This window comes from Channa argus, chromosome 4, assembly GCF_033026475.1.
Source record: "Channa argus isolate prfri chromosome 4, Channa argus male v1.0, whole genome shotgun sequence".
NCBI lineage: Eukaryota > Metazoa > Chordata > Actinopteri > Anabantiformes > Channidae > Channa > Channa argus.
Window position 1 is genome coordinate 24,352,071 of NC_090200.1, and position 20,067 is coordinate 24,372,137.

General features: G+C 37.7%; 1 protein-coding gene across 7 annotated transcripts; it reads right to left on the bottom strand.

Moving 5' to 3' along the window:
• Window positions 1–268: 268 nt before the first annotated feature.
• Window positions 269–19,947, bottom strand: hsf4 (heat shock transcription factor 4). 7 transcript variants are annotated; one of them, XR_010914115.1, is made up of 15 exons: window positions 18,692–19,947; window positions 17,299–17,334; window positions 15,916–16,024; window positions 15,673–15,800; window positions 14,835–14,959; window positions 12,355–12,430; window positions 11,883–11,950; window positions 11,162–11,261; window positions 9,837–9,955; window positions 9,280–9,507; window positions 9,038–9,155; window positions 8,801–8,866; window positions 4,125–4,225; window positions 1,341–1,442; window positions 269–952 (listed from the first exon to the last, which is right to left on the bottom strand). XR_010914115.1 is itself a non-coding variant. In XM_067500447.1 (14 exons), exons 1-13 carry the CDS (start codon window positions 18,815–18,817, stop codon window positions 4,166–4,168), a joined length of 1,347 nt encoding a protein of 448 aa, XP_067356548.1. In that variant the 5' UTR covers window positions 18,818–19,947; the 3' UTR covers window positions 269–3,173; window positions 4,125–4,165. The 7 variants fall into 7 exon arrangements, 5 of the variants coding, with proteins under 5 accessions (XP_067356548.1, XP_067356546.1, XP_067356545.1 ...); XR_010914114.1 differs by having other exon boundaries at window positions 1,341–3,173; XM_067500447.1 differs by having other exon boundaries at window positions 269–3,173; window positions 12,367–12,430.
• Window positions 19,948–20,067: the final 120 nt, after the last annotated feature.

Consider the following 20,067-nt stretch of genomic DNA (forward strand, 5'->3'; position numbering starts at 1 on the left):
TCTCTTCTTCTGGTTGAAAAAATGTCTCCAGAGAACATGCTCTATCAGGGAGACAAAAGTACGTTAAAGTCAAGAGCCAACAGGTTTCATTAGAGAAAAAAACAGTGGGTTTACTCCAAGATGTAAATCATAGGTGGTCTTTAAAACAGGTAGGCCATGCTAGATTAAATAAAAAACTAAAAACTAAAAAAAAGATTCTGATATTCTGATTTCTGACAATTGTGACTGTGCTTACATGCACAGAACATGAACAAAGATCCAAAGTATCTTTTGGTCTGCATTCTTTCACTTTATTTTATTTAACAACTTAAGTATTTAATACAAAGGTGGGATACAGTTTCTTTGACTCTCTGTAACAATACACTTTAGTCTTGGCAAAAAACTCAAACATTTTACGTTTTCAGCAGTTGCGGCTCACTTTCAAAAGCCTCTAAGCACTAAAGCTTATCCCTGTGTCTTTACTGAGAGCAGGTATACAGTGTTGCAACAGGAAGTGGTTTTAATGTCTAAGCTTTGTTGATAAAATCTTACATGTGGCTACCATTGGCTGATACAGTGGCGTCTTTTCACAGTGCAGAGGTGTTTTTGGGATTCCAGGTTTTGTTACAGGAGAGATTTTTTTCAGTCAGTGAACAAAAATATATCCCTATCTATCAGCAATCATGACAAGCAAATGCCATTTGAACACACATCCATTCATTTCCAGTGCAAATTATTAAAATGGAAAACAAAATAAATTAGGAACACAACAGCAAATGAATGCCAGTATTCGTCACTCCTTGAAAATGAAATCATTAACACGCATATTTTCATAAGGAACAAGAATAAATGCTATTTCTAAAGTGTACTGTATACTTTCAAATATAACTGTGATTTTTAGTGCAATTTCACTTGTTATTCACCACAGTGTTCTTTTTCTCCCTTCTTCCGTCTGACACAAAAAAATGTTGACCTTAGAGAAAATAAATGCAAGAGGTAGTTTGCATTAGCTATTGGGGTTAAAATGTAATTTGGTATGAACACATCATTTCATGTCCTTAAGCTTTCTTGGCATATTACATCTCCTAACGCAGACACAAAAACCTCAATTCTAATCAGGTCTGTGTCACAGAGGGTTTTTGTAACTTTTCCATGGGAATCAGACTTTATCAAATCTAGATACAGTATAAGATGTATACTACATTTTTAATTTTGCAGTTGTTATTTACACTCTCAAAGTAGGGGTACAGTAGGAGTCAATTTCTGTCCCCCATGGTACAATCTACACTAATGTGACCCCTAGGGCTAATTATTGGAGCTCAAGGTAAAAAGCTAATGCAACTGGCACCCTTGATTTTTACCTTCGCTAGTAGCGGTACAGTACGTAGCCCCGATGATGGAGTTGCTGGGTTGCTGGTCAGTCACTTTGTTCAAATCTTTTTGGTCCAATGCAGCGATGAGGGCTTTAGGTTCACACAGGGGACAAAGCATACGGCTATATATAATAAAAAATAAACATGCCTAAAGCTGGCTTTATAGTTAAGCATTACCAACATTGATCCATTAGATGTTGTAGACCCAGAATAGGCTGTATTTGCACTTTCCAAAACTGTAACTACAAGTTTTGGCTTGTGTCTGACTCAGTGTAAAAAGCTATCAAGGCTTTCAGACTCACAGGCTAACATTATCCTTCTGCAGTGCATTTATGTTCCAGTCCACTCACAACTGCTGTTTCCTACATTCCTATGGTCATCTATGTATTGCAATTTTGCGAGTTTTCAGTTCTGTACAGTATTGCACAATTCAACTTATCAACAAGGTTTCACAGAAGTATATTCAAACTGTTGCCTGCAACCAGTGCTGAGGAATAGTATTTTACATCAAATGGCATCATCAGTCAGAATTATAAATGATTCCTAGTAGTCCATATAGAATCAATAAGCATTTCCTCAAGCAGGATATTTATGATTCTCTAACAAATTCAATTCTCAAGTAACCACCCCACCATACATTTATTGAAATCAAATCCTTCGAAAGACATACATTTGGATTTTCCATTTATAAAGTATGAAAAGCAGCATTCCATTTTCTTGATTGTATATTAGGTTTCTGTGTTCTATGCACACTCAAGTCTTAACTTGACATGTCCTCACCACCGTAACATTCAGAGACTTCATGTGCCCAAGATGAAAGATGAAAAGAATTTTGTTGCGACTGAGGCCATTAAGATCAGTATCTCTTTAAGATACGCATGTGTAGAGCAACAGTGTTGGCCAGTCTACAAACAGAAAATACTGTTAGTGATCAGTTGTCATCACTAGTGATACAGCTTGTGCAAAAATGCAAAATGCATTGACGTTGAATCTTTTTCCATATGAGAAGTCTGTTTTTTAACTATTTCCTCCAACTATACATTTACATGGACTCTAAGTCTCTGGCTACATGTCAAGCCTGTGCAAAGATATATTAGATGGATGCCTCTGTGTGTAAAACCTCCTTCATGCTTCAAAAAGTAAAGCTTTCCTGATGGATTTAGGAGAGACTTGAATCCATTAACCTTTTACCTATCACAGAATCTTAACTCCCCTCTCATCCATCTCAACATATTGTCATGATTTGAATTGTTTAAAGTCTATAAGGAGCCCCTAAATCTTCTACACCCTTACACAGGCTGAAAAAAACTTTACAGTGGCCTTTCTGTTGAAGTTAGTTCCTGGATACAAATAGAGTATTTTGTAAATACGAATAAATTAATGAAAATCTTCCTGTTTTACGTCTGTAATAGATCCTTAATAGGGAGATAAAGTCTATGAGCAGGAAACTTTCTCTCACACAAAGACTAAAGTGCTGGAGCCAAGAATGCACTGTCTGCATCCAGCTGGCTTTAATTCTGTAGTCTAGGTATGTTCATGTCATAACACACTTGTTTGTTTGGGTAGCTATGAAAAACTTTGACTGGCATCTGTTCTCATGCAGGCAGCAGCCATACCCACATAGCTGGTAAGTGAGTAGCAGTCAGCTAATCAGGAAGTAGAAAAAAAAACATTATCTATTTAAACATTTTCATTTTGTAGGTATGAGTTGTAGGTGAAAAGAAAAAAAGACAGAAGGTAAAGCCATGTGTCAGCCTGGCGGGGTTGAGGGATCAAACTTATGCAGAGTGGAATTATGAGAGAAGCAGCAGCTTCTGTGGCCTGAGGAGAGAAACAAGACGAAATGACAGTGTCTGTCTATAGCCATGTACAGCACCTCCATATTTAAACATTAGTTAACTGAATTGTTGTTGTCAAAAAGGATCAGTAAGGGTGCACTGAACATCTCACTCTAACCTCACTGAAAACTACACAGACACGTGAAGTGAAAAAAAAACATTTAACAATTTAAATGGAAACTTTTCCCCAAATAACTACACTGAAAAATAATGGAAAAAAATCTACAGTTCTTGTTCCTTGTGAAAACAAGTTCCTCTTTAAGTTTTATGCATGTTTTTATTTCCTGGAGAAGGGTGTATGGCAAATTAAGCTTTGTTGGCAATTGGCAAGCAGGTACATTGCAATTCTTTTGTCTTGGAAGGATTTTGAGGATATTTTTCTGTGCCAAACCCCTACATGTGATTCTCACACTTGTTATTTTTTCTGGAACAATGACTTCTGAATTTGTTTCCAATTTCCCACAGTGTGCTTAACATCTGAAGTGAACAATTATTGAATAATTACAGGCCCAAACTGACCTTTTGAGTGTTGGGTTATGATTGACTTAAAAAAATCTGAACAAATGAAAAACACACAATTCAATTTTCCAAAATGTACAGTATGGCGATGGCACATCTGACAAATGATGAATCTGTTCACAATGAACCTGGATAATGTTTGCTTGTTGTCTTGGCATCGACATCACCTTAATAGAGCAGTTTGTTCAGTTTCAGCAACTGGACTAAACTCTGTTGTGCTGCTAATAAACTGTTAGTGGTTTTTATGCCCTGTGACTCTTGATTCTCTGATATTTTATGGATTTCTGGTGAGGTTCTATATTTTTCTCGTTGTCAATAACTCTCATTAACAAGTCCAAGGCTATCAACACTCAATAACTCAACAATAATTCAGCAGTTTAAGATCAGTATGTCCTCCAGTTGTAAAAATACTAACCGCTTGAGTACCACTTCAGAAAGGACAGTCCAAAGCACAGATCACTGCTCCTCACAGCCAGTAGCTGGGAAAGCCTCTGCTTCTTGATTCTGAAACATGTACTGTAAAGGAAAAGACATCCATACGTTTAGTACCATAACTTCTTAAAGACCCTAAAGATTTACTTCCACATCAAATGGTATACTATGACATTAGTGCTGCTAATGTACTGTACAACACAAGTACAGTACATACTGTGATCAATGAAACCCATTGTACTGTTGAAACATAAGAAGCACATTTTAAATCTTGTTCATTTAGTCAGTGTTTATATACAGTGTTAATATAAAGTAAGAAATGTAAACATTTCTGGGACACCTGGACTAAGCCATCATCATCGGGGTGGTTGGGGGCAGCTTCTGATTCTTAAGCCCTGAATGTTTTCTCAAAATCACTTGAACTTAGTGTCATATTTTTTTGGCGGAGCTGGTAGACCGGTAAACTGTTTTATTACTGTGGAAATATCTCCATCTATAGGTCTGCTCTACTATTATGGTTGGGTTTGTTTCGTGTGACAGGTGGGATCGGCTCCACCGTGTCACTAAAAGCAACTGGACTGATGTGTTCCCTTCAGTCTGTGAACAAGATGCTAGCTCGCGAAAAGTAGCTACGAGCCTTTTAGTTAACCTCAGCATTCTTCATCCAAACTGATTTAGTAGCAGCAATTATCAGTGAACAGCAGAAAGTTTCATGTAAGTGAATTACAACTTTCTGGTGCAATGAGTTACTGAGATGACACAATTTATTAATGCTAGCTAGCTACCTAAGATTAGCTGCTAACTAGCTAACAGTAATACATTATGTCAGTCATCTCAGCAAGTTAGCTGCTAGCTGGACTATGCAAAGATAAATAAAGTAGATGGTGTACTGAGGACTGAGACTTCACAGATGATTTACCATTAACTTTGTTTGTTGTAATTCTGCTTAAATAATTAATTTACAAAACTACAACCAAAGTTATTAAAAAACTAATTGTAGTCAACCTAAATATCAAACACTGGCCTTCATTCGAACAACCGAAATTGGCAAGATTTACTGGCTAAAGACAGTTCAAATAAAGGTGCATATCCCCCCATTAATTATTATTTTTTTTTTTGTCCTTTCAGCTTATCCTGTGAGTTCAGGGTCGCCACAGAGAATCGTTTTGTCCGCACGTTGATTTGGCACAGTTTTTACGTCAGACGCCCTAACTTTGATTATAGAACAATGTTAGTTGCAATTTGTTTGCAATATAGGACATAAGCACTGGTGATGATTATCTGGCTGGCTTATTTAAACCATTCACAAAGACTGAAAAAGGAAATGACCACAAATTTGATTTTCCTTTTTTTTTTTCTAACCACCATATTGCAAATGCTGCTTTTAAAGCTGGATAAAATTGTCAACTATTGTCGCCATGTACATCTCCTCTGCAAAGAGGATCTGCAGGAAGTGTGGGCCAATCAGGCAACAGAGAAAAATGAAAGCAAGTAAGAACCCCAGCAGCAGTACTAAGGTAGGTGAGGAGTGAGAGAGTCAGACAGCACAAGTATGGTTCACATGCACGGAGTAAATGAGAGACTTATGTTATATAGAAATATCATTATTTCTATATAGAGAATGCAGAGAAGTATCATGATGTATGACTTTCTGCAAATTAATATGAGCCAACTGTTCTCTAACACAAGGAGAAAGCAGTTTCATGAGTGGATCATATTCACTGAAATGTTTTTGCTTCTTATGTCAGTTTTACCCTCATGAGCAAAAGGAGAAGAGGAAGTATTGATGAGGCTCCCAAAGACGCTTACAGAATGTCTTGGTGTAAATGGCACAAAGCTTGTGATAAATTACCAGAACACGAGGCAAACAAGGCGTACACAGACTGCTGCTGCAAGTGGAAAATCCTGCTGCACTCTCTAATTACTGAGAATAGTATTGACTGTCAGCTGCACAAACACAACCTAAGAAAAGCAGAGGGGAAATGAGCTCTTTTCGATGAGAAATTACGTTAAAGATCAAGAAATGTGGCTTTTAGAAGGATCACCCCAGCTCTAGATGGTGGATGATGGCAAGTTTTTTTTTTAGGTACAGAAGTGCTGTTGATGTTAAGATCCACTTCTGCAGAAGTGAGGCATGGAAAAGAAAAGCTTGTTATTATCTCTGCTGTGGCACCACGATGAGTTCAACACAGACTGTGGAAGGAAGGTTGTGAAATCTGCTACTTCTGCTTTCTGTCGCATAATGTTTGCTGTCACTCTGATGATGAAAAGGAGGAATAGGATCAATATGTAGTTTGGGGACATTTTATGTATTAATTAAAGAGCAGGCTGTGAAAAAAATGTTAGCTAATAAAATATTTACCTACATATTATTATGGTGTGTTAAATCCTAACTGAGATCTGTGTTAAGTCTCGTTAAACAGTGTTAACCTAAGACTATACCTCTATAAAATGACCCCATACACAGAGATCACTGGTGCCAGCAGCTTACTACCAACTAAGGTGATGTGAGACTAGTGTAGCATTTAAACAGTATTAAAGGGTTAGTCATTTATTTTTAACAGTGAATTATCAATTTATGTGATATCTCCTAACTGTAGTGTTACAAATAGAGGAAATGCACATTTGGGTTGTAATAAAGGTCTGGGGCAGATGATCTATAGTTGCTTCACAAGCGGGATACTTGCTTCATTACTTTAGCTTAGTATTTTTTCAGTAAAACAATGAAATGGACAATTTGACCTATGCCATTGTAGAAAATGTTTCTATGTATTTATTTGCACTTTATCAGCCCAGGCTGTCTTTTTTTGTGCTCAGTGAACAGCTTTCATAGGACTAGACTGGGTGCCTTTATAAACTATAAACAGCTTCTCAGAATGCAGTGTACCAGCAGCATACTGTACCAAACAATAACTTCTCTCAAATATTACACAAAAAGTATCCAATCAGGAAATAGGTCACAGTATAAAGGATAGGATTCACTGTCTGGGGACAATTTGTGACAAATGCAAAAGGTTTTAAACAACAATGCCATAATGCATGAACAGGAATGATGATTGAGCTCAAGATTGGACTGTTAAAGAGAGTGAAGCTTTTGTTTTTGTGACAGTGTTGAAACAGCAGAATGAGGGATTTGGAAATTGCACAACAGTGGTAATCATTTAAGGAACTAGCTGCTGTTGGGGTCACTGATGAGAACAAATTTCACTTGACTTTTCAGACACACTGATTTGAAACTATTTTCTATCTACCTGTCACCACAGCTGCTGAATGCAGTCTTTAACATTGTTTGCTTTGAGTGTTTGTACACTATCTGTGACAATTACTGGGAGACATTTCACAGGGTGGAGCATCTGAAAAGCTATTTAAAGTTGAAGTGAACAGCCTCAACATCCTGCAACATCAATGCAAGGTGACCAAAAAAACTGGACTTCTGTAACATTGTTTATTACGTAGCATGGAGGTTTAGCAACTAGTTCTCTCTGAAATTAGAAATGAAAACTGCGTGGAAGTGGATGAGTAGCAAATATGTTAGCAAAGCTTTTGCTTCTATTCTACAGCATCTTGTAAGAGTCTCATTGGAAAGTTTGTCTTCACTTGTATGAACTGTATGTGTTATCATAATTCTTCATTGGCTGAAAACCTCCATCTGGTGGAACTTCTTCACACTGCACAGATGTGAGTTTTGTTTGCATAGGTAGTCAGACTGCATCTACACAACCAATGGATCACCAGTGGCTCCTTATTGGCGGCTTGTATTTTCTCAGTTAATTTTCTCATAATCAGCCTTGCTACATAAACACAGCAGGTGCCCCAACAGAGAGCCTTAAACAAAACAATCTCAGAGTAGTCTGGCAAAAACCAAGTTAAAACAGAGTAAAATCTTTCCCAACATGGTACTGTATTGGTCAAACAAATGAAACTTTGGCAAAAGTTAGGTAAAGAAGATTTAGTACCCTCACTATGTATCTAATAGGATTGCCTCCAAGTCTACATCCATCATTCCCGCTTTTCTATGCTGTCAAGATTCAATTTTATTTCTCTTATTCAATCTTTATTCAATTTTGTCATAATCACTTCCAGTTAATTACTATTTACCCCACCCTCTTTGAGCCAGTCTGCTTGCCGAGTCCATTATTAAATATCACCTCCCTTATTATGCTGTATCCCTTATTTCAAAGGGCAATCCAGGCATGCAACCATAGTCCTGTTTTCCTCTGCCAAGTAATTTCATGCTTGGGTTTTCATCCTGTGTCTTACATTGGCTGTTTTTGTAACAGCGGTTTTCTTGCCAAAATCCTTCACGTTAACTTAATAAAAATAAATTCTTACACACTCTGTAGATATCTTCTTATTGAAATACATAAGCTAATAGCTTGGATTTTGGGGCACTGAAAATAATAAGACACCATCTAAACAAATGACCATTGCTCTTGTTTCCTAGAGAGGACAGTCATTATTCACTATACCACAAGAGGCTGTTTGTTAAGAAACAGAGATAAACTTTGACATTTTTATAATCCTTCATTATTATTAGGTAATGTAGAAGATGGATGATAACACTTGATAACACATAATGTTAAATGATTAAAGAAGCATAAAATCATCTCTGCTCATGTTTATACAGTGCAGTTTGTACAGTCAAACTATATGACTTACTGATTTGAGGTTGGATTCCATCTCTGTGAAGTTCCACTCAGTCAGAGGCAGGCTTAAACTGAAGGGCTACAAGGAGAGAGTATCAGTCACTATCGAGGAAGAGTGGCTACTGCCCACACAGTGAAAAATACAAATTCCAGTTTGAAATGTAAAACCACACATAACTCTCCATGATGTAGATTTAGATAAGTTTTGAGTTATCGGATTTGATGATGCGTATAGTGTAGGCCTACTGACATCCATAACAGCACTGGCCCCAGCTTCCACTGTGCTCTGCTGATGGCTCCTAAGGAGCAGCTGCTGCAGCTCCTCCAAGCTCATATCCACGTTCTCCACTGCTTCTGTACCCTCCACTCTGCACACACATTCATGAATTCATGAAACACAAGGTTACCTGCTTATTATATGCATCACTGTACAGTTTCGAGTTTGTGCAAAAATGTGCATGTATGTTGCATACACGTCATGCAAGCATGTACCTGTCAAGTGCAAGTCTCTTACTCCTTCTCTCCACTACAGAAGCAGCTGAGCCCCTCCCCTCTAGTACAGACTGGACCATGGTGACAGGAAGGACGGGAGGTTCTGTGGAGCACATCTCACAGGCAGAAGTCAATGCTACAGCCTCTCTTCCACCTACACCACCTCCTTTTCCTCCTCTCACTCCTGGGCTCACAGGCTCCTCTTTAATGAGCATTATGCACTTCTCCCTGTGAGCAGAGTCAAATGATGTCAGTCAAAAGAAAAGCTGATAGAGGCCAACAAAACATGGCATCAAATGGCTCTATTTGGTTTATTTATTTCATCACTCTAATGTCATACTGACTGCAAATACACTTTCTTACACATATTGAGATGGTTTTCCACATGATCCACTATTTTAATTTATAGAAAATATATCCAGATCAACAAGTTCAACAAGAAATTGTAAAAAAGTTATATTCCAGCAAATATGTACAAAACGCTAAAGATTTCTAAAGTTATTTATAAAGCTATATTTAATTTTTGGTTACATTATCAGTGGTAAACAGCAACTAACCGGGTGCCATCAGGCTGCATCTGGAGGGCCATGCTGGCCTGAGACATGTCAGTCACATCTGAAATGATTGGTCCTCCTGTCAGGCCACTAGTAGAGCAAGAAGCAGTGTCACTGGATGGCTGAAAAAGAAGAGCAGAGAACTGTGATGTCTTCTCCAGTTAAAAAAATTTAAATTAAAATTACAACTTGGTTCTATTTGAACATTCAGAGCTAATGAAGTCTTTATTACAGTAGGCCTATATTTCCCTACAAAACACAGCAAATACATACCTACTCAAAGTTGATTAAAAGCCAGAATCTAACTTTAGTTTTACCACATTAAAACAATAGAAACAGACTACTAAACTAAAGCACTACTTTGCTAGCCTTAGCAAAAATATTGTTTTCCCCTCCTTAGTTGTTTCTGTAATTCAGGATTGTCAATTTTGATAAAATGAATTTTTCATACCCATATCTAACAAAGGTAGCAGCTATTTAAATGCTGTCATGGAAAAGAAAATCAGACAAACAAATGTTGCCTCTAATATCGTGTCTTTAGGTAAAATAATCAGCCTTGAAATGGATCAAAAGGAGGCACTGCAGAATTTCTATCAGTATAGTGTGCAGGCAAACCTTTCCTCTCAACTGCTCCTGTAAGTATCGCTGAGTGTGTTTGTACGAGAACCTTGTTATCATTCTATCCAAATAATATACAAAAATAGTTAGTTCAGATCAGACAAAAGCTTAACTGGTACAGTCTGTAACAATGCAGAGGCTCACACCCAGCACATCTGTAGTCCTCCTTATTTGTTGCTATGCACTGGTACCCCCTAGTGTTAATACAGTATAACATAAAACCTGGGCCAAAGGCATCAGGGTGTAGAACGAAATTTATGTTCAGGTATAATGTAGATATTTCAAGTACACTTTATATTTAGATTAAAAACTGTCTTGGACTGCTGAAGAATGTCATTACCTCTGTATTACAAATTGTGTCCTCTAAATCAACTGGTTTCAAAAACAGATTTAAATTCCAACATGGCCAAGCACTTAAGAGAAAGGCCAGGCAGTAGCAGCTCTAAAGCTGATGTTTACAGCATGTGGCTGCCAGCACCATTTGTGCTGAATGAGGAAGGTCAGCAGCAGAGTCATTTACTAATGATAGTTCCCAGCAAAATGTGTCATAGAGCACAGCAGAAGAGCAGTGGTAACTATACAGAAATTGGAAGAACAGTACAAATATTTACTGCTCCAGACAAAGTTAAAATAAAGCAATTCTTGAAATAAATGCTTAAATTTTAGGACTGAAGAGGCAGATTTGGTGAATAATGTGCGTATTTCCTTACCGACTGGATGTAGAATGGCTCATGCATTGACTCCATTGGATGACTATGGCTGAACTTGGAGGCAGGAGGACTGGGAGCCCCATCATCTAACATCAGGGGTCTAGAAAAGTTACACAAGCTTTCAGTTACACATTTTTTATAGTCATAAGCTTGGCATCATTATCAATGTATTGAATAGGAGAAAGTAGTACTGACTAGTACTAAGTTTAGTTCACTTTTTTACTTTTATTACAGTATTTACTGTCACAGCTGTACACATTTGATGCCAAACATTATTGCTGAAAATTCAGTGAGACTATGAAAACAAGTAGACAATCTACATGTAACACATAATCAAATCTTTGCCAAGTAGCCCACGGACCCTGAAATACACATTTCTTTATCACTTTTGTGTTCCAGCATGCCTTTTCTTTCTCATGTCGGCCTTGTTCTCAGCAGCTAAGCTGAACCAGCATTTTACACACACAGGCTGTAGCAGGGTCACGCACTCTGCTCTGCCTTTACTGTGTGGGAATGTGTGTGTGTCTGACTGACTGATTCAGCACTTGTCTCCATTCATAGTGCTTGTTGAGTTAGATTGTTCAGTTTGTCAGCTGAGCCAGCCCTTCCCTCTGCCCTGCTTTAGCCCTGTTTGTCTCACTTTTGTTGATTGATCCACTGTGGTTGTGTGTGTGGTTGTGTGTGTGTGTGTGTGTGTGTGTGTGTGTGTGTGTGTACTCACAGCTTTCGCTTTAGGCCCACAGTGCTAGGTGTGTTGGACTGCATCTGGCTGAACAGAAATTGAATCAGCTGGCAAAGAAAGAAAAAAGCCCAGCATGAATCAGCATCCTCTACATATACAGTAGTCCAAAAATATCATGTTTGAAACATATAAACAGGGGAAGAAACATGTTGCAAGTTTCTATCAAGCTCATTGTCATTTCATATGTTAGTGATCGCGTTGCGCGAGGGCCTGATAGAGTCAAAAACTTGCTTTTAAACATTTTATATCGATTTCTGTAGTTGGAATATGACATCAAACTAAAATTTAAGTACTTCAACTGAAGTAGTTTTACATCAGAAGCATCAAGCTTTTTATGACAGAAGCATCAAGAGTAGAAATAGTCAGAAACATAACTTTTCTTGCAGCATTGCAGCATTTTGAAATTTAATATGTTTGCTTGTCCCATACACACACGCACATGTAGACCGACCTTGTTCATTACTTTTTGCTGCTGTGTGTGATTCTGCCTCAGTGAGACCACCTCTCTCCACAGCACTTCATTCTGCCTGCAAACAGGATAAGCAAGATGACAGAAGAAGGTGGCAGATGAAAACAAAACCGATTTTATAAAAAAAACAATAATAATAATTTACATAATCAAGGATATAAAGTCAGCTGATAAGCACTACAATAAGAATCTGTATGACTACACTTTTTCTTAGTGACAAAATCTTCAAATACACACTAAAACCATTATCCTGCTCTTTCTAAATGTCCAGCTTCTGGAATGTTTCAATAAGTATCACCTTGTAACCTGACACTGAAGATTGTGCCCATTTACATGTGATCTTTGATATATAAACCTCATTAAAGAAAGAAGTCATTGCAGGGATGGGTTCATCACAAGACTCTGATTTTACTCTTCCTGCTCAGAAATGGTTATTTCAGTCAGTGTGCAACAGCAGTTTTCTACTGGATCTATCAGACAGACTATACAGAGAGCAGAACAGTTATATGAAAAAAGAGTGCTTACTGTCTCTATTGTGTTTAGAACCCCCACCATCGACAGTAGTTTTCTTGCACATTGGATTTTCACTTCTTTTGTAGAGAGATGTACAAAAGAGCAGTTATTTCGTTTGTCCTACTGTGTGATGGCACCATAGTAGGTGTAAATGACTCAGCTGATAATTACACCACCAGAATAATTCCCTAGTAGGTTACTCAGGAGTATTGGCACAGGCATAATGTGCCTGGAGAGAAGTCCTTGGCAAGAATTTATATGTTTTTAGGATTTTCTCACAGACTTCCTGAGATGTGACTGCACATGCACATCCTTTAAAGACTCTCATGCAAAGTACCTGGACATTCAGAAGGAACTGAGATGAAAACAGTTCCTTCCAAGAAGTGGGTAAGCAGTCCAGTTAATCTCTCTCACTGTCTCTCTTTCTGTCTAGCATGGTGCCCAGGGGATGAAACCTACTGACTCTGGTGATTCCAACAAGTTTCCCTTTGCGTCACCCTGAGGTTGGCATTTTTGTGTATCTCCAAGAATTAATTGGATTGCGGTGAAATTCAAAGTTTTCACATTAAACAAATAAACATTGTAGCTGTAACATTGAAATGTTGGCTTTACCATTGTTAGGGTTTTAGCCTGATGCGGATGTGTTTTTTCTTCCATTTTTGTGGAATGGGAGACTCATGAGTGTCACTGTCCATCTGTAGAGCACAGAGGCAGCTCTGGTCTTTTCCAGGTAAAACTCAGTCTTTTAGGGGTAGGCTTTTGCATTAATGTTCTCTCCATCTTGTAGTTATTCTGAAGAGGCAGGTGTAAGACAGGATTTACAGCCAGCCAGGCAAATTGGTTTGTAATGTTTGTCATTCCCTTCTCTTATTGCTTTGCAGGTATAGAGGAGGAAGAGTGTGGTCCAAACTAACTCTACACATGAGTAAATGTTATGTTACTGTGTTACTACAGGAGCTGCAGGTAGGCTTACAGAACCCCCCCCCAAAGCCTGCAATAAATAGAAAAATTAAGGGAGAAGCTTGTGTTCATAAATATGAGTATTTTGACATTTGCCTCACTTTTTTTTGTCCTTTCAGCGTATCCCATGAGTTCAGGGTCTCCACAGCGGATCATTGTCCGCATGTTGATTTGGCAGAGATTTTACACTGGATGCCCCTCCTGACGCAACCCTCCCCAATTTCTACTGGGCTTGGACCTGCACTGCACAGCTTGGGATGGGAATGGGCTGTTGGGGGTGCCATGTCTTGCCCAGAGACACTTTGACATATAGCTGGGACCGGGGATCGAACCACTGACAGACTTTTTAAAAATTTGTTCATTTTTTTTAAATTACCATTTCAAAATACAAAAGACCATATGTTCTCCATGCCTACACACTGTGCACACATCTGATCGCCCTTTCTAAGAATCTTGCTGGACGTCATTGATCCGTGTGTGTGCGTGTGTGTATATGTGAGTGTGTGTGTGTGTGTGTGTGCGTGCGTTAGTCAGGTGAGCAGGTGAACATTCTCTCCTCTCATTAGCAAACAATACTAAGCACAAAGCAGCTTCACTGCACAATAGACCCACAGCAGCTATTTTCAGCAACAATAGCCTCTAGAGAAAAAGTCAGTGCATCACTGGATGATTTGTTCCAACTTAACAAGAGGAATAACAGTCAGGGCAATTGCTGTTCGTTTACCCCCCACCCCCCCTTTTAAGCTTATGGAAATTATTGTGCACTCATTGTGTGTGTGCATCCAAGTTCCTATTAAGTAGCATGCAGATTCAATTATTTGCTGAGACAAGAACTGACTATTAACATCTCTATAAAGACAACACTGTTTTGTTGAAGCCTGTTCTTGTGTCATTACCGATTAAAGGTGAGTAAAGGGGACTTTGTCAGAAGACCTATGATGAAGACCTTGTTGGGCCAATGCATAAAAACACACAGCAACTCCACTCACTGTTTCATGTCCTGCATCTGACACTCCATGTTGTCTTGTTGTGTTCGGAGCAGCTGAACTTCATAGAGCAGTTTGCTGAGGTCCTCCTGACGAACTTTGGTCTCCTCACTCTTCACTATGGACACCTGGGAGCACAAAGTACAGTAGGTACAATGTATTTATCACAAACAAACCTACATTGCCACATTTGCTATAATTTTTTGTTCAGAGACATTATGAAATGTTTTCATCTCAGTGCCTGTAAAAATCACAACATTCCCATCAGCTTCAGCCATAGGTTGTGGTTTATAAGTATGGCTTTGCAGAGACACCACAGTGGCTTTGGGTTATTATCCTTGTCGTTCTGAAGACAAAGGAAGTTGTATGCCTCAAGGTAATTTTGGGCTCTTTGTACAAATTCTTATGGATTCGTTTCTTCTGAAGAATTGTCCTACTGAACTCTGGCTTAGGCAATTTAAAAAGGCTATATTATGAAGGATTTCACAATGATATTTTTGTACTGGAGATTTACTAAAATTGTTTTGGGTTACCTTCAAAAACAACTTATTTTTCAAATATTGGACTTTATGGAGTTCCTCTTAATTTTTTCCACATACGTTTAGCTCATTTTTTAGCTCATGTTTTGGCACTGTATATTATGGACACCCATGACCACGATGGTTAGGTTACAACTAAAAATAAATAAAAAGGATATTATGGCTTATTTAACCTTTATTGATTTTGATGGAAGCTATTAACAAAGGAAGGCTTTAAAACAGCGCTGTCCCTCAAACACTACAATAAAGCCAATTTACAAAGAGTTATGACATTTTCTCATATGATTTCATTGAAAACATACCTTCCTCTTGATGTGTTCCAGCATGTGTTCGTGTCCCTGAAGGAAGTACAGATGTTGGAACTCTGTGTCGTCTCTCTCGGGCTTCACCAAACCACTCTGCTCGATATTCACCACTTTACGGAAACCATCTAAACACGCACAAGTATAGGTGTATTAAAAAATGCATGTGCGCACACACACACACACACACACACACGTATAAATATAAGCTCTATAACAGAGAGGAGAGAAGAGTGTACTCACACATGTTGAGTTGTCGAACAAAGCTTGCCATGTTATTGTGTTTAAAGTACTTGGGTAGAACTTCCTTTGCAAAGCGTCCCTGGTCAAACACATGAAAACTAGTCCCGGTCTGAAACAGAGAACATGGTCACAAGAGTCAGGAGGCAGTTTAAAGCCTCTCTGAACACATTATATCTGAAATGAGCTGCTAACTGCTACAAAAATGGCAGAATTTGGAAAACTGCTGTTTATTTAAACCTGTAATTTAAAAATAAGAAGGTAGTGCAAGTAAAGTGCGGCACTTCTGGAATTGTGCATTTGATGCACGATAGTAAAACATCCCATAACATACACCAATTAATCCCTTCAGAGAATTCAGGGAAGTTAGTAGAACAGCAGCATTCTCAGCCTTCACAAAATATTCCAAAAACATCAATGGGAAGAAAAGGCAGTAAGATACGTAATAAGATACAACCAGCAAATTCATGTTCAAGATACTTTGTTTATTTCTTTAGTGGATTTTTCAAGCAGAAAGTTTGGCTCTGTTAATGTAGAGAATAAATGGATTTTCTTCAGAAACTTCTGAAATTCTGGCATTGAACTGTACTGAATAGACACTGTATGCTGTACAGACAACAGAAACCTCAAGTTTAGAATCACAGTGTATACAGTATATTTATCAGGCCATTGTGTTTTTTATGTAAACATCATGGCCCAAATATACAGTAACTGGATAATTAAAACTCCCAAATATGATTAGTACTGCGGTACAGTACTATTTGTGTAAACATGAAAGGAATTGTGTTGTTAAACTGTTTGTTTTATTGTATTACAAATTATTTTGTGAAATATTGCTCTGCTTAGAATGTTTACTTTTATTCCATTTGTGGGATTTAAAGGCAGCTTAGAAGGCCTGTGGTCAAGGTCATAATTTGTTCATTTGGCAAATATAAGTGCTGGACCTTCACCAGGTTACATTCTTCCATGTACGCTATACAAACTGTCCCTCTTTATACACATCACCAATGGTAACTCCTGTCATATTTCCAAAAGCGGAGTTAGTTTTCTTTCCTGGAAATGTTCCACTTCTCATTTGAAAACCTTCATCACTTCAGTGAAATTCAAATAATAGTAAAAATTATTACTGCATTATTACTGCAGTAGAGATCACCTAAGTATACAATAACAGATATATATATGTACCCTCTGGCCTACAGTTTGCTCTTAGTAAAGAACCATTGTATGTGTGATAACTGTTGATGACAGCCATTTATAGTGATGTTATCACCATAACATCACTGTAAGCTTTTCTGTAAGGGGGTGAAATATTTTCCCCACAATGTGGGTGCCGTCATCAGGATGCTACATTCAGCTCTGTCAGCTGATAAAAACAGATTATCTCACCGTGAATGATGAGTCATGCTCACACATTGTTAGTCTCTGAAAAGAAGCACAATAAAAGGCATTTCCTTTTTAAACAATTCTAATAAGACGTAGCGGTTACCTTGTTTATAGTGATGCTCTGTTGCCTATCAGTAGTTGGACAAAGCAGCAGCTGATGCTGCACACTAACTATGGATGTCATTAGACTGGACAGCATCTGTTTGTGTGTTTGTTTCCCTACAAAGATGAACAGACAAGCTGTCCTCTTAATGTTGGGTGGACACATCAGCACTACACAACTTATTTCCAAGGAAAAACATATTAACCACATTAAGGGCATAATATGCTTTTTAATATATTTTCTATCATTTACAATGTTTAATTTTATGTTCAATTGCTTCACGTTAAAGGGGTTACATTTTACAATAGACAATGAATTTAACTGAATATGTCATAGTTAAACTTACAGAAATAAGCAAATGTAGCCAGTAAACTCACGTCAGGTTAGCTAAATGTCTCTTTTAATGTCTCTTTTAAGTCTTCTTAAAAAACTGTCACATATCAGATGTCTTTCCTACATGACGGTTTCATGTAGGAAAACAGTTGGGGGCCTAGATAGAATTTTATCTTAGACTTTTGGTGCCACCTTATTTTAGATTTTATGCATTAGCCTGATTCATTTATATCACATATATTAACAAGTAACCTGCTATCAAACAAAGCAGATACGGATGCATCAGTTTTGTTAGCTACACTAAAAAGGAAATGCCTATCCCAGTAGGAAGACATTAGGGTCACTACATATGATGTGTCTCACTAACATAAGGATAAAAGGATCAATTCCTACTTTTACACTCAATTTAATTTCTTTGTGCACATAACAAGAGGGCAACAGTAAGTGTCTGTATACATAAGTGAAAGAAAAATTCAATCATGTATGGAGTGTACTTCCCATACATGATAAATGAAGAAAATTGTTAATAGATCAATTTTTATTCAGTTCTTTTGACTTTTTTCCCTCCCATGCTGTTTACTTGTTGCTGTTGTTAAATGCATTTAGAATCTGACCTGAAAGTAATCTGTAATTTTCATATTTTGGTATTTCTGTAAAAAATTAAAAAGACTGGATTGAAAATATTTTTCTATTTTTCTTCTATTTGTGTTTTGAATTAAACAAAAAGTAAAAACTATATGTCTCTGTGTGTGTTTGTTCCTGACTGTACCTTATAACAATATCTTTTTAATGTGGGAGACAGTAACGCTTATTGCACTTGTTGATCATTTCATCAATATAATAATGAAAACTAGAACTAGTGTCTTTGGAGACAATGATTGTTTTTCCTTTATGAAATGATGGCAAATTTAATACATACAGATACTTTGGTATCATGTAAAGTGTGTTCTGAGGACTTACAGCACTCCAGCAGATTAGATGGTTGGTATCTGGGTCCTCCACCAGGGTCCACAGCTTGGTGAGAAAGGCTGGAACATTGCTGACAAAGCTGCCATCTACACCCATGGCACCTGGAGACTCCTGCATCCTGACACCTTTTGACTGCTGAGGCCACTCACAACAGGCAACCAAATGTGTGTTTGTGTGTGGAAGGTGGGTGTGTATATGTGGGTATGTGCAGATTCCAGGTTTAGTCCATGTTTGAGAAACTTCTTCTCTGCTGATCCGTCACTGATAATCCCAAGTTTGTCTCTTAGATTCCATTTCAGTCAGTAAACCTCCTTCTGTACAGTCAACACAATCTCTCTGTCTCTGATTTTGTTCTTTTGTTGCTATGTCTCTGTGTTTTACATTTCTGTTTAATATATCCTCATTTTAAGTCTTTGTGCCTCTTCTAGTTTTTCCTTTCTCTTTTCCTTTGCTCTCTCCCTGCCTCTGTCCCCCCTGCTGCATAAGTCATTCAACTGAATGTCACCACAGAAGGTCCCTGTCAGCACACACACCCCCGGCCCCACAACGACAATCAAGAGACCGCCCAGCAAAACAATACACTATGCACACAAGAGCTGCAATAATAACCACTGTCCAACCATCAAAAGGATGCTGGTGAAACGAAGTAGTTCAGGGTTCAGTGTGCCTTTATGCCAGGTAGAAACGACAGCAATCACAACTGTCTAGATATTGTTATGAAGGGTGCATTAATCTTCCTTGAGGCCATTGTGTCTATTTATTTACTAATTTTACAAAAAATTATGGTTACACCTATTTGATTAAACATTTTCCATCTTTTCACTTTATCAGGTTTAACACTATAAGCAACCTTTCTGCATTTTCATATTATTTTTAATAGTCTTTTGATAGATTTTTATTATGAAATTACTGATCATACCTTCTTTAAAGCTGCATTAAACTATTTATGGCCACTAGGGGCATAGCTGCACAACAAAACAGAAAAAATAGTTAAGGTGTAAAAGCTACACAGCTGATAGTCAATTACAGTATGAACATATTCTTCAGAAATCAGTGATTGAGTAAAAGTGGAAATATATTTGCATCTAACTACCATCTGTAATAAAAATAAGACTGCTTTTTAAAATAAACAATTTATGAAATAAAATCCAAAAAACTTGTTTGGTACCTTTACATCACCTTTGTCATCACAATCAAACAGCTATCTGCTGCATCTTGGCAATAATTATGAATCAAAATATGTGATCACAGTACAAAGATACTAATATCAATCACACTAATATATGGAAAAAGAAAGAAGCTAAAAGATTATAAAAGTTTTGTATAGCAAAGTCTCTTTTAGCATACACGAGGTGATTCGATCTATT

What these genes read in the sequence shown, in the direction of transcription:
- hsf4 (XM_067500445.1), bottom strand. Translation starts at nt 18,817, where the DNA reads ATGCAGGAGTCTCCAGGTGCCATGGGTGTAGATGGCAGCTTTGTCAGC. An exon ending in ATCTAATCTGCTGGAGTGCT is followed by an intron (nt 17,335 to 18,691) that starts GTAAGTCCTCAG and finishes GCTTCTTTTCAG; the next exon opens with AGACTAACAATGTGTGAGCA. An exon ending in AGCCATTCTACATCCAGTCG is followed by an intron (nt 9,956 to 11,161) that starts GTAAGGAAATAC and finishes CTTCTTTTTCAG; the next exon opens with CCATCCAGTGACACTGCTTC.